Raw genomic sequence first — 15,026 nt, 5'->3', positions numbered from 1 at the left:
GCCAGGCCTCCCTGTTCATCACCAACTCCCGGAGTCCACCCAAACCCATGTCCATCAAGTTAGTGATGTCATCTGACCAGCTTATCCTCTGTCGTCCTGTTCTCCTCCTGCCATCAATCTTTCCTAGCATCAGGGTCTTTTCAAATGAGTCAGCTCTTCATATCAGGTGGCCAAAGTATTACTTTGTGTGATTTCAATAATTCCAAATCCACTGAGGCTTACTTTTTGATCTTGCGTCTCATCTGTACTGCAGAAGGCTCCAGGTGCACTTCGGAAGGATGTGAAGATTCTGTTCTTAAAGTGTTCTACGGTTGCCTGTTAGGCCTAGTAGGTTTAGTATTGTTGAAGTCTTCCATTTTCTTGCTGATCTGCTTCACTTTCCGTTGTTGGAAGTGGTATTTTCTTACTGTTTCTTTGACTGTACCGGGTCTCTGTTGCTGAGCGTGGGGTCTCAGTTGCGGGGAGCGGGGTCTACTCCCCAGTCGCAGTGCATGGGCTTCTCACTGGGGTGGCTTCTCTTGTTGTAGACCTTGGGCTGAAAGTGCACAGGCTTAGCAGCTGCAGTGCTTGGGCTGAAGTAGCTGTGGTTCACCAGCTCAAGCACAGGCTTGGTAACTCTGGCGCATGGGCTTAGGTAATCTATGGCACATGGGATCTTCCTGGTCCAGGGATCAAACCTGTGTTCCCTGCATTGGCAGGTTGATTCTTTACCACTGAATCACCAGGGAGGATCTGTGTTCCTATTGAATAATCTCATCCCCCACCCCATTCCCGCCTTCAAGTCTGTCAGTTTTTCCTCATGAATTTGGGGACTATGTTGTTAGGTGTATCCATGTCTATACTTATTCCTGATGAATTGACATTGTTTCATCTCTTTTCTTCTAGTACAATTTTTTAGTCTCTTTTGTCTGATATTAGTCACTCCATCTTCCTTATGGTCGCTATGTTTTCTATCCTTTTACTGGTATTTCCAACCTATTTGCATATTTGAAAGTGTTATGTAGTTAGATCTTGTTTTCTTACCCATTCTTTTGATTGGGTCATTTAATCCAGTCACACTTAACGTAATTATTGATATAAATTATGCAAATTTTAAAATTTATCTATGCCATTTTACTGTTTTCTATCTTGTTTTCTTTACCGCATTTAAAAATTACTTAATACTTTATTGCTTTTTCCTACTTTTGTATTACACAAATATTTTCTAGTGTAATGTTTTAATTTACTTTGACTATTTTTTGGTTATATGAGTTACATCCTTAATGACTTCACAAATTTACATATACAACAGATTTATACTAACCCAATTTCAGTGAAATGTAGAAATGTTTCTATTTAGTTCTATTTTCTTCCTCTTTTTGTTATGAAACTGTTTGGTTGTTTTATATAAAGTCTAAGTAGGACAGCAAATATATATTCATAGTTAAATTAATTTTCATATTTATAACTCATTATTGTCACTTGTTCCTATGGGTTTCAAGTTACTATCTCCTATTTCCTTACTTCCCAATACAGCTTTGCTTCCATCCACCTTTGTGCTGATATGGAGAAATGTTACATTTTGTTTTACTCCCAATAATATAATTATATACATTTTATATTTTTTGATTCTTTAATCAGTTAAGGGATGAAGGGAAAATATGTATTTATATTTTTTAATAATTCTATATTTCACTTTATGAGTATTTCTTCTTCTCATGTTTATTCAAATTACTCTCTAGGGTCACATTCTTAAAGGATTTGAAGTAAGAACTTCCTTCAGCCTTTTTTGTTAAGGTGGGTCTGGTAGGAACATATTTCCCAGCTGTTACCTGAGGATGACTTTATTTCGGCTTCATTTAAAAGACAGTTTTGCTGGATATAGAATTCTTAGCTGATCTTTTGGTTGTTGTTGAAAACTTTGTCAGCCCACTGCATCTAGTGTTTTGCATTTTATTTTGAAGGATAGTTTTGTTGGATGTAGAATTCTCAACTTATTGTTCTTTTATTTCCTGTACCTAAAATATGTCCGTCACTGCCTTCTAGTTTCCATTATTTCTCATGAGAAGAGAAATTTCTCAACTGTTGATGATTCCTTTACATTAAATCATATTTTCTTGCTACTTTCAAGATTTCCCCCAACAGTTTGACTGTGAAGTGTCTAGGTGTGGTTCTCTTTGTTTATTTATCCTGGGTTTTACTGAAGTTCTTGAACATGTAGGCTCATCTTTTTCATATTAAGGAAGGTTCCAGCTATTATTTTCCCCAATATTTCTTATGTCCTCCCAGCCCCCTACAGGCTCCCATTACATGCTGACATGCTTGATCTCCCACAGATTTCAGTATAAACCTCGCCTGTAACAAACGGGGCCCTCTCTTTACATTTTTTCTGATTGCATTTAATTTAAAAAAAACATAGTTCACTGGCTGTTAGAGTTTGGTATTATATTCTCTTTCAGAAATGGTAAGGAGAATAGTATTCAGATCTTTGTTCTGCATACACAGGAACATAAGAGATGACAAAATTGGAATAGGAATAACTGAACTGATATGAAATGGAATAAAAGTGTTTTAGGTTGTAAAATAAGAATTCTCCTCATTAATAAAAAGGAGTCACTATGAATGATGTGGAGACATATATATGCATTCTTAAAAATACCACATCTCTTATACAGATTTAAAATATTTTTTGGCTATACTTAGGAGCATTTTAAAAGAATGGAGCTACCTCAACTGAAGGAAACCAATAAATATAATTAGTTCATCAACTCAGTAAGGTTAACAGTGTTAAAATACTTTCCCTCATGTAGTCAAAATACTAAATTTTCATTAACATACTTATAGGCAAATGTGTAATGACCAGACAATGTATAGCACAGAAACAAGAAAAAGTGTTTTAAGTCTAGTTATTTTGATAGGTTTTTCTAATACACATAATTGTCAACAATTTATTATAAAAAAACCTACATATACAATTAATACTTGATCAAAAGTCTTTTAAAATATAATCAGAATGAAATGTGTAGAAAGAGACATTTCAAAGTCACAGCAGTTACTACTATTACAATATTTAATCATTTTTACAATAGGCCTGCCGATCCATTTCAATTAAATTTGTTCTCAGAACCATCAAATTTCTTGCTGAATTTGACTTAGAGCAAAAGCAAGTTGCTTAATTTTTGTTTCCATTGCTTTTTTGTTCTTGCATGTTTCTTCCAGAAGTCCACGCATTTCTTCTTCAACTCGATGAACCTAAATCAATATGTACATTTTATAACATTTAAATTTCTCAGTGAAAATGCATTTAAAAAATGCAGAAAGTAAAAGGTTTGTATACATTTTACAATTTGTGACGTAATGTTCATTTAAAGCAAGAGGTTAATAAAATGTTAACCTATTCAAATACTAATATGGAAAACGATGTCATACTATATACAAAATATTCACACGTATACACTATCCATTTATTTCTCATAGGCTCCTGTAATGAACACATGGTAATTTAGCTATTTTATAGTTCAGAAAACTTGTTCAAGGTTTTAGTGCTTCTCAGTAGCATATCTGGATGAAACCCAGTCTTCTGACTTAATCTTCTCATTCCTAAGCAGTCCTATGCTGCTTATGAATGTAAAATCATGACTCTTGACTTATCCTTACAAACTTTCAAAACTGAAATCACCTCCCTTCCCAAAGAAACTCTTTAAACACTGCATTTCTAAAACTGCTGGTGGTGCTTATACATTATCATCTTTTTGAGAGATAATTTTATGATTTACTGTTAACGCATATTTATTCTCCTAGGATTCTCCTAGGATTCAGTGTATTTGATACAATTAATTTCTGCTTGAAACTCTCTCTCCTATTATACAACATTCCTAAGGGTACTACCAATATAGTCATCCCTATCTGTTCTACTTCCCTCTTCCTAATCTCTTAATATAGACTTCCTAATTTTTTTCCTTCTAAAAATTAACATTTCTCCTAACTTAAATGATCACCTGTATGCGATGCCCTTTTTCACAATTACCACATTTTAACTTTGGTGCCATTTTTCTAAATCCCTAACAAACACCTCCCTATGATATTACATCATACTGGCAAGATGTCCAAAATCAAACACAGTATTTTGCTTTGAGCTAAAGGCCTAATATCATAGCTTATTTAATAATACCTAGCGTACTCTTATTCAACACAATAGATATCTGAAACAACCACTGAACTGAAATAAAAAACTAAATTTTGAACAAACTGCATTTCTTTATTAATTGTGATTATTTTCAAAGACCTAATTCCCTCTTTCTGGTTATATAGGCTCCTTTAATGTCATTTAACTACATAACCTTGATTATAAAATATTTAGTATTCCTTTCCTTTTCTAGTTGCTGATTTCTGAACTTCCAGTCTTAAAGATATCTGTTTCCTATTAACACTTCAAAATCTGGGAAAAATGAAAGTTCATAACTGCCTCATTTAGTGGATCTTAACAGTGAAGTCACATGAGAATCAACTGTTGAGTTTTTAAAATATCTAGGTTTGAACCTAGTCTTAGTGAATGAAAGTATGAGGGGAACACTCATACGTAAGTATTATTTAAAAGTTTCATAAGTTAATTCTGATGTTTCCCTGTCATTTAGTATCATCCTAAACCCATTCCTTTGTCAATGAGAAATTTGACAGTTTGAACTCTAATTCATAATAAAATAATCCTTGAGAACTTGTCCAAGGCTGTAATGGATTATACTTAATACATTCACATTCTCACCTTGCCTATGTGTAACCAACAGGGCTTTCAGCTGAAACTGGTGAATGATATATAAATTTTTATCCAGAGCTCATGGAGCAGGTGCATATCAGGATCAAATTTATAATCTCAGTTTCATTAAAATTCTGTTCTACAACTAATCTAGGTATTACCAACATGCTGGTCTGGCTTCATGATTGTATTAGTAACATTCTTCCTATCTATTTGGTCATTAAATCATGCTGCCTGTTCTCCTTATCACTGCTGAAGATAAAATTTACTTAGCTATAACAACTTAATACTGATTATCAAAGTGAATTTTACTTACAGTACCTTTAAATTTGCAGAATCAATACATTTCTGTTTTTCATTTGCCAGTTGTATTATTTCATTTTGATGAGCTTCAACAATTGCATCAACTTGTTTCTTAAAGGCATCATCCATACTATGAAGCTTTTCCATTGCATCCCTTAAAAACAAAACAAAACCACATATCCACCTGGATGTATAAAAATTAGGATTTTTTTTAACATGGAAGCACTCATATTCATATTTTAATGGAAGCATCAGTTCAGTTCAGTCGCTCAATGGTGTCTGACTCTTTGCGACCCCATGAGTCGCAGCACGCCAGGCCTCCCTGTCCATCACCAACTCCCGGAGTTCACTCAGACTCACATCAATCGAGTCAGTGATGCCATCCAGCCATCTCATCCTCTGTCGTCCCCTTTTCCTCCTGCCCCCAATCCCTGCCAGCATCAGAGACTTTTCCAATGAGTCAACTCTTCACATGAGGTGGCCAAAGTACTGGAGCTCCAGATTTAGCATGTCATTCCAATGAACACCCAGGACCGACCTCCTTTAGGATGGACTGGTTGGATCTCCTTGCAGTCCAAGGGACTCTCAAGAGTCTTCTCCAGCACCACAGTTCAAAAGCATCAAATCTTTGGTGCTCAGCTTTCTTCACAGTCCAACTCTTGCACTCATACATGACACTGGAAAAACCATAGCCTTGACTAGACAGACCTTTGTTGGCAAAGTAATGTCTCTGCTTTTGAATATGCTATCTAGGTTGGTCATAACTTTCCTTCCAAGGAGTAAGTGTCTTTTCATTTCATGGCTGCAATCACCATCTACAGTGATTTTGGAACCCCCCAAAATAAAGTCTGACACTGTTTCTACCGTTTCCCCATCTATTTCCCATGAAGTGATGGGACCAGAAGCCATGATCTTCGTTTTCTGAATGTTGAGCTTTAAGCCAACTTTTTCACTCTCCTCTTTCACTTTCATCAAGAGGCTTTTTAGCTCCTCTTCACTTTCTGCCATAAGGGTGGTGTCATCTGCATATCTGAGGTTATTGGTATTTCTCCCGGCAATCTTGATTCCAGCTTGTGTTTCTTCCAGTCCAGCGTTTCTCATGATGTACTCTGCATATAAGTTAAATAAGCAGGGTGACGATATACAGCTTGACGTACTCCTCTTCCCATTTGGAACCAGTCTGTTGTTTGATGTCCAGTTCTAACGGTTGCTTCCTGACCTGCATACAGATTTCTCAAGAGGCAGGTCAGGTCGTCTGGTATTCCCATCTCTCTCAGAATTTTCCACAGATTATTGTGATCCACACAGTCAAAGGCTTTGGCATAGTCAATAAAGCAGAAATAGATGCTTTTCTGGAACTCTCTTGCTTTTTCCATGATCCAGCGGATGTTGGCAATTTGATCTCTGGTTCCTCTGCCTTTTCTAAAACCAGCTTGAACATCAGGAAGTTCACAGTTCATGTACTGCTGAAGTCTGGCTTGGAGAATTTTGAGCATTACTTTACTAGCATGTGAGATGAGTGCAATTGTGCGGTAGTTTGAGCATTCTTTTGCATGGCCTTTCTTTGGGATTGGAATGAAAATTGACCTTTTCGAGTCCTGTGGCCACTGCTGAGTTTTCCAAATTTGCTGGCATTTTGAGTGCAGCGCTTTCACAGCATCATCTTTCAGGATTTGAAACAGCTCAACTGGAATTCCATCACCTCCACTAGCTTTGTTCGTAGTGATGCTTTCTAAGGCCCACTTGACTTCACATTCCAAGATGTCTGGCTCTAGATGAGTGATCACACCATCATGATTATCCAGGTCGTGAAGATCTTTTTTGTACAGTTCTTCTGTGTATTCTTGCCACCTCTTCTTAATATCTTCGGCTTCTGTTAGGTCCAGACCATTTCTGTCCTTTATCGAGCCCATCTTTGCATGAAATGTTCCCTTGTTATCTCTAATTTTCTTGAAGAGATCTCTAGTCTTTCCCGTTCTGTTCTTTTCCTCTATTTCTTTGCATTGATCGCTGAAGAAGGCTTTCTTATCTCTTCTTGCTATTCTTTGGAATTCTGCATTCAGATGCTTTTATCTTTCTTTTTCTCCTTTGTTTTTTGCTTCTCTTCTTTTCACAGCTATTTGTAAGGCCTCCCCAGACAGCCATTTTGCTTTTTTGCATTTCTTTTCCATGGGGATGGTCTTAATCCCTATCTCCTGTACAATGTCACGAACCTCATTCCATAGTTCATCAGGCACTCTTATCTATCAGATCTAGGCCCTGAAATCTATTTCTCACTTCCATTGTAGAACCATAAGGGATTTGATTTAGGTCATACCTGAATGGTCTAGCGGTTTTCCCTACTTTCTTCAATTTAAGTCTGAATTTGGTAATAAGGAGTTCATGATCTGAGCCACAGTCAGCTCCTGGTCTTGTTTTTGTTGACTGTACAGAGCTTCTCCATCTTTGGCTGCAAAGAATATAATCAGTCTGATTTCGGTGTTGACCATCTGGTGATGTCCGTGTGTAGAGTCTTCTCTTGTGTTGTTGGAAGAGGGTGTTTGCTATGACCAGTGTGTTCTCTTGGCAAAACTCTATTAGTCTTTGCCCTGCTTCATTCCGCATTCCAAGGCCAAATTTGCCTGTTACTCCAGGTGTTTCTTGACCTTGAATAATTTTATTAAAAACGTTAAGCTCATAATGAAAAAGCTTCCTGGTTTTGGCACAGCCCACTGCAACAGTGGACTGAATATTAGCGCTGAAACTGTGCTCCTGGGCATGGAAGCCTTTCTGTGTCCCCCGTTTCTTGTTTGCAGGGAATAGACTCCAGCCTTCAAGACTTTCCCTGAGTTTCAAGGGTAGATTTGAACAGTCGCTTATCAGGAAAGGGAGGGGAGGCAGAGATTAGGGAGAAGACCACCTTAGGTGCAATCCAAGGAATACAGGCCCTGCACATACCCTACTGTTTAATAGCAACTCCACCCTGAACCACTGCTATAAACTTGCCAAATCTTCCTGCGCTGGGACACAGGTTTTGAGGCACAAGCCTGTTGCGTCCCCTTTTTGTTTGGCAAAGCAACAAAGCAATCCTTTTCTACATCACCCAAAACTCTTGTTTCTGACACTTCATTGGGCACAGTATGTAGGGAGACTGAACTTTCAGCATTAGGATCATGAATCAAAAGCCTTTCTTTTATTCCTGTTGCAACATTTGGTAGCTATGTGACCAAGGGCAAGTTCACAACCTCTGGATTTAAAGTCTGTCAACTATAACATGATAATCCTGCCTGTTTGGCTAATCTCACAGAATTACTGCTGGGTTCAAAGTAAGATATAAGAAAAAAATCAATTTATATGTTATAAAAAGCTATGCAAATAAAATCTTTCTTATGAAAAATGATTTATTTTATTAAAGTTCCATTAAATTAAAAATAATACCTACCAATCTCAGACATAAGAGCATTAAGGTAAAAATCAGGCCTTTTTATTGTTTTGCTCTTAAAAACACAATAAACAATATAAGACATTCTAAAAATTATCAGGCTTTATGGTTTTTATTAAGTTTAGGAACTTTCAGTTATATTAAATGATTGTGTCTTTTAGGATCAAAAGGACTTCACACTGCAAAGCTGTGACCAGCAGGAAAGAAAACAGGCTCTAAGTCAATGTTTTGCTGCATTAATGTTTGGTTGTAAAGCAAAGTATAACAGGGTCCATTAGCAGACAACTGACTGTACTGTCAATTAAAACTTCTGGGGTGTATAACAACATCTTTCCACTTACACTGAGTTGAAATATGAAAAATCAAATTTTGAGGTTCTACTAGATTTGATATAATGGGGAACCTATCTCTGTATGAAATTTTGGGGCTACCTACATGCCACATCATCTACACCATTCTGTATATTGACATGAGAACTGGTCACTAAACCATGCTACCTATTTTTTAGCTCAGTTAACTTTAAATTATTTTAACAAGTCAAGTCATACAGTTTATAAGGTAAAACCCTCATTTCCTCTGGAGCATTTTATAAAATCCATACAGCAACGGCATATGCATATAGATTTTCTTCCCCTTATTTAAATCAGTTCTCATCCTCAGCTGCTGCAGGCTAACCGCCACCGACATCTGTTTTAGATTCTTCAGGAGCGCTCTGTCCCTGGTAGTCAGTGAGTTTTTTCCTCTAAACTTCACATGTTGTTGCTGTTCAGTCGCTACGTTGTGTCCAACTCTTTGCAACCCCATGGACTGCCAGGTTCCTCTGTCCATGCAATTCCCCAGGCAAGACTACAGGAGTGGGTTTGTTATTTCCTTTTCCAGGGGATCTTCCCAACCCAGGGATTGAATCCTGGTCTCCTAGTGCTGAACCACCAGGGAAGCCAAAACTCCACACACAACTCCACATACAATAGCCAAAAATATTAGCTGTTTCCATTCAAACAGAATTTGAAAACAGTAATTCTAGTAATAAAAACTAAATATTTATACAGCAATTACTATGCATCAGGCACTATTTAAATGCTAAATAGCCCATACAAATCATATACATACATAAATACACATATACACAAAGTTTAAACTTCCATCAAATATGAAGGGAGGAACTATTATAATCATTTTATAGATGGAATGGAAATTAAGCTCTTGGCAAATAACTATGTCCAAAATGTTTTTACCTTCCTCATGCCTACCCATCCCAATTCAGTTTTCTTTAAAGATATCCCACATACTTTAGGCCTTAATGCTTACTTTTGTAGTTCGATACTTTTATCTCTTTCCGCTTTAAGTTTTCTTTCTTTGTTTTCAAAGTTTTCTTTCACTTCTTTTACTTGCATTTCAAGATGACATAGAAGTTCTCCTTTATCATGCCACTTCTGATTAAGTGTACTAATATGAAAAGAAATAATTAAAGAAAACTGGTTACATGAAATTATTAAGCCACATGTTATTTCTCAATAGGAAATACTGTATAATACCTGTAAGCTTTTCTGATTTCATCAAGTTCTAATTCCTTTACTTTCAACTGCTGTTTCAGTTTTTCTTTTCTTTCATTGTGTCTTTCTAGTTTCTCAACTATTTCATCCAGCTGTGAAGTTTTTTCTTCAAGTTGTTCTTGAGTACATCTTTGTATTTCAGTGATTTTTTCATGTAATATTTTGATTTGTTCCTCTCTTTCCTGTAAACACTTCATTTTTACAGAAGATAAATCATTATTAAAAAAATTTTTCTTAATCTTACATGTCTTATTTCCAAATTCAATATTGTTTAAAGTTATTATAAAAACTACAGATTAAAAAATAAATTGAATGTTCAGTGAATGTTTTAGAAAAGATTTCTACAGAACATTCTAAAAATCACAATCAATAAATAGCACCACTACTTTTTTTAAATGCCATTAAGAATGATACACTATGTACACTTTTTATTTCATTAGGTTACTACCAACCACACAAAAGGAGTACATGGGAAGAAAAACAGTACAATGACAATTTTATTTAACACGGAATATAGCAAAGATTGATATTCACGATGCATGTATGACATAAAATACTATTTCTACTCTGCTGAACAAGTGTCTTCTGCATTAGAGTGAACAAATACTTTAAAGCATGATTTCATCACTACTGATGTCACATGAAAATAGGCTCTATATTCCCCCAAACTTCATCTTCTGTCCTGTGAGGCAAACTGTATCCTCTATTTGCATACTACAAATCGGAGGATTAATGAAAGATCAAAACTACCTTAGGCACTGTTAAATGTTTGCAGGTATTAGGCCTCATCTGACTTATTTATGCCAACAAACACATCTGCTTTACAGGGGCATGCCTGCATGCTAGAACCCTGTAACACCAGCTAACGGCATCAGTCTCCACCAGTGAGAAACAAACGAATTAGCTGTTCCTGCTTTCATCCTGTTTCCCCTGCCCCACTGTGCCTTTCTTCTTTCCCTTTTGGGAAGATGATGGAGGCAAACAAACGAATACTGAATGAGGCTAATTTAGGAATGAATTCATCAATATTTTAGAAAATGTGGTTCAATTCCTTAGTGTGTTATACATCTAAAAATTCTAAGCAACGATATCAGGTAGTCTTGACCAATATTTCTATAATTTATTTTCTCCTCACAACTCTCATACTTAAGTACTCAGGGGACAGCAGTCTTAATATATTATTAGGAATTCATAAAAGCTACAGAAGATTCTTATGAAATAACCCTGCTAATAAAAATAACATTGTACCATCAGATCAGTAGAGAAATAACTCCAGAAAGAATGAAGGGATGGAGCCAAAGCAAAAACAATACCCAGCTGTGGATGTGACTGGTGATAGAAGCAAGATCTGATGCTGTAAACAGCAATATTGCATAGGAACCTGAAATGTCAGGTCCATGAATCAAGGCAAATTGGAAGTGGTCAAACAAGAGATGGCAAGGGTGAACATCGACATTCTAGGAATCAGTGAACTAAAATGGACTGGAATAGGTGACTTTAACTCGGATGACCATTATATCTACTACTGTGGGCAGGAATCCCTCAGAAGAAATGGAGTAGCCATCATGGTCAACAAGAGTCCAAAATGCAGTACTTGGATGCAATCTCAAAAACGACAGAATGATCTCTGTTCGTCTCCAAGGCAAACCATTCAATATCACAATTATCCAAGTCTATGCCCCAACCAGTAACACTGAAGAAACTGAAGCTGAACGATTTCATGAAGACCTACAAGACCTTCTAAAACTAACACCCCAAAAAGATGTCCTTTTCATTATAGGGGACTGGAATGCAAAAGTAGGAAGTCAAGAAACACCTGGAGTAACAGGCAAATTTGGCCTTGGAATGCGGAATGAAGCAGGGCAAAGACTAATAGAGTTTTGCCAAGAGAACACACTGGTCATAGCAAACACCCTCTTCCAACAACACAAGAGAAGACTCTACACACGGACATCACCAGATGGTCAACACCGAAATCAGACTGATTATATTCTTTGCAGCCAAAGATGGAGAAGCTCTGTACAGTCAACAAAAACAAGACCAGGAGCTGACTGTGGCTCAGATCATGAACTCCTTATTACCAAATTCAGACTTAAATTGAAGAAAGTAGGGAAAACCGCTAGACCATTCAGGTATGACCTAAATCAAATCCCTTATGGTTCTACAATGGAAGTGAGAAATAGATTTCAGGGCCTAGATCTGATAGATAAGAGTGCCTGATGAACTATGGAATGAGGTTCGTGACATTGTACAGGAGATAGGGATTAAGACCATCCCCATGGAAAAGAAATGCAAAAAAGCAAAATGGCTGTCTGGGGAGGCCTTACAAATAGCTGTGAAAAGAAGAGAAGCAAAAAACAAAGGAGAAAAAGAAAGATAAAAGCATCTGAATGCAGAATTCCAAAGAATAGCAAGAAGAGATAAGAAAGCCTTCTTCAGCGATCAATGCAAAGAAATAGAGGAAAAGAACAGAACGGGAAAGACTAGAGATCTCTTCAAGAAAATTAGAGATAACAAGGGAACATTTCATGCAAAGATGGCTCGATAAAGGACAGAAATGGTCTGGACCTAACAGAAGCCGAAGATATTAAGAAGAGGTGGCAAGAATACACAGAAGAACTGTACAAAAAAGATCTTCACGACCTGGATAATCATGATGGTGTGATCACTCATCTAGAGCCAGACATCTTGGAATGTGAAGTCAAGTGGGCCTTAGAAAGCATCACTACGAACAAAGCTAGTGGAGGTGATGGAATTCCAGTTGAGCTGTTTCAAATCCTGAAAGATGATGCTGTGAAAGCGCTGCACTCAAAATGCCAGCAAATTTGGAAAACTCAGCAGTGGCCACAGGACTCGAAAAGGTCAATTTTCATTCCAATCCCAAAGAAAGGCCATGCAAAAGAATGCTCAAACTACCGCACAATTGCACTCATCTCACATGCTAGTAAAGTAATGCTCAAAATTCTCCAAGCCAGACTTCAGCAGTACATGAACTGTGAACTTCCTGATGTTCAAGCTGGTTTTAGAAAAGGCAGAGGAACCAGAGATCAAATTGCCAACATCCGCTGGATCATGGAAAAAGCAAGAGAGTTCCAGAAAAGCATCTATTTCTGCTTTATTGACTATGCCAAAGCCTTTGACTGTGTGGATCACAATAATCTGTGGAAAATTCTGAGAGAGATGGGAATACCAGACGACCTGACCTGCCTCTTGAGAAATCTGTATGCAGGTCAGGAAGCAACCGTTAGAACTGGACATCAAACAACAGACTGGTTCCAAATGGGAAGAGGAGTACGTCAAGCTGTATATCGTCACCCTGCTTATTTAACTTATATGCAGAGTACATCATGAGAAACGCTGGACTGGAAGAAACACAAGCTGGAATCAAGATTGCCGGGAGAAATACCAATAACCTCAGATATGCAGATGACACCACCCTTATGGCAGAAAGTGAAGAGGAGCTAAAAAGCCTCTTGATGAAAGTGAAAGAGGAGAGTGAAAAAGTTGGCTTAAAGCTCAACATTCAGAAAACGAAGATCATGGCTTCTGGTCCCATCACTTCATGGGAAATAGATGGGGAAACGGTAGAAACAGTGTCAGACTTTATTTTTGGGGGTTCCAAAATCACTGCAGATGGTGACTGCAGCCATGAAATTAAAAGACGCTTACTCCTTGGAAGAAAAGTTATGACCAACCTAGATAGTATATTCAAAAGCAGAGACATTACTTTGCCAACAAAGGTCTGTCTAGTCAAGGCTATGGTTTTTTCAGTGGTCATGTATGGATATGAGAGTTGGACTGTGAAGAAGGCTGAGCGCCGAAGCACTGATGCATTTAAACTGTGGTGCTGGAGAAGACTCTTGAGAGTCCCTTGGACTGCAAGGAGATCCAACCAGTCCATTCTGAAGGAGATCAACCCTGGGATTTCTTTGGATGGAATGATGCTAAAGCTGGAGCTCCAGTACTTTGGCCACCTCATGTGAAGAGTTGACTCATTGGAAAAGACTCTGATGCTGGCAGGGATTGGGGGCAGGAGGAAAAGGGGACGACAGAGGATGAGATGGCTGGATGGCATCACAGACTCGATGGACGTGAGTCTGAGTGAACTCCGGGAGTTGGTGATGGACAGGGAGGCCTGGCGTGCTGCGACTCATGGGGTCGCAAAGAGTCGGACCCAACTGAGCGACTGAACCGAACCATCAGAGAATCTTGTGACCCATACTTAAAAGTACCAAAATAATACATATGAGGAAACCAAACCTCAAAAGTCCTGTTTCAGAATCTACTTAATTGAAAATATTGAACTCCAAATTCTGCAGATTAGGTCCTTATCCCTTTAAGTTATTAGCTATGGTGAAATATTTGGGCTTCCCTGGTGGCTCAGTGCTAAAGAATCCTCCTGCTAATGCAGGAGACACAGGTTTGATACCTGGGTTGGGAAGATCCCTGGAAGAGGAAATGGCAACCCACTCCAGTATTCTTGCCTGGAGAATCCCACAAAGGAGCCTGGTGGGCTACAGTGCATGGGGTTGCAAAAAGTCAGACAAGACTGAGCAACTGAGCACATGGTGAATTTATTGCTATAAGAAATTATACCTAGTTATCTCTGTATGTTCTGTAATGAGCTGGGATGCACCATTAATGCTCGTTATCTTTGAGGTTGATACTATGGTCTTTAAAAGTAAATGTACTAAATTGTGATAAGAAAGAAAAATGATGAGTTGAAAACCTGAAAACTTTTTTAAACCAAAAATCACAGTTCAAGCATTCATAGTCTAAATCTAATTATGGATATAACAACATGGTGATAATGTTTCTTTATTTTCTGTACTTGATGAAGTCGTGTGTCTTAATAATGACTAAGGGGGGAAAAATCAAATCTTAGGTGGTTATAATTAAAGAATGAGTTCCTTAAAAAAAATGAAAAAGAGAATGAGTTCCTAACTTTGTGGGTGATAATCCCATTAAGAAGTTTCTTAAAATCTCTTTTCTTGGGCTTTATTTTTTAACACCTTGA

At 37.5% G+C, this 15,026-nt stretch overlaps 1 protein-coding gene across 1 annotated transcript in view; it reads right to left on the bottom strand.

Annotated features, from left to right (window-relative positions):
- The window catches only part of LRRCC1 (leucine rich repeat and coiled-coil centrosomal protein 1), a 47,106-nt gene continuing 34,488 nt past the window's right edge, over positions 2,409 to 15,026 (bottom strand). The window contains exons 16-19 of the mRNA XM_005689270.3: positions 9,992 to 10,200; positions 9,765 to 9,902; positions 5,054 to 5,189; positions 2,409 to 3,231 (exon numbers count right to left, since the gene is read on the bottom strand). Coding sequence (XP_005689327.2) covers positions 3,109 to 3,231; positions 5,054 to 5,189; positions 9,765 to 9,902; positions 9,992 to 10,200 — 606 coding nt within the window. The 3' untranslated portion in view covers positions 2,409 to 3,108. The remainder of the gene's footprint in view (positions 3,232 to 5,053; positions 5,190 to 9,764; positions 9,903 to 9,991; positions 10,201 to 15,026) is intronic.

This window comes from Capra hircus, chromosome 14 (genome assembly GCF_001704415.2).
Source record: "Capra hircus breed San Clemente chromosome 14, ASM170441v1, whole genome shotgun sequence".
Classification (NCBI taxonomy): domain Eukaryota; kingdom Metazoa; phylum Chordata; class Mammalia; order Artiodactyla; family Bovidae; genus Capra; species Capra hircus.
The sequence above is the reverse complement of the archived record's forward strand: the minus strand, read 5'-3'. Positions and strand labels throughout refer to the sequence as shown.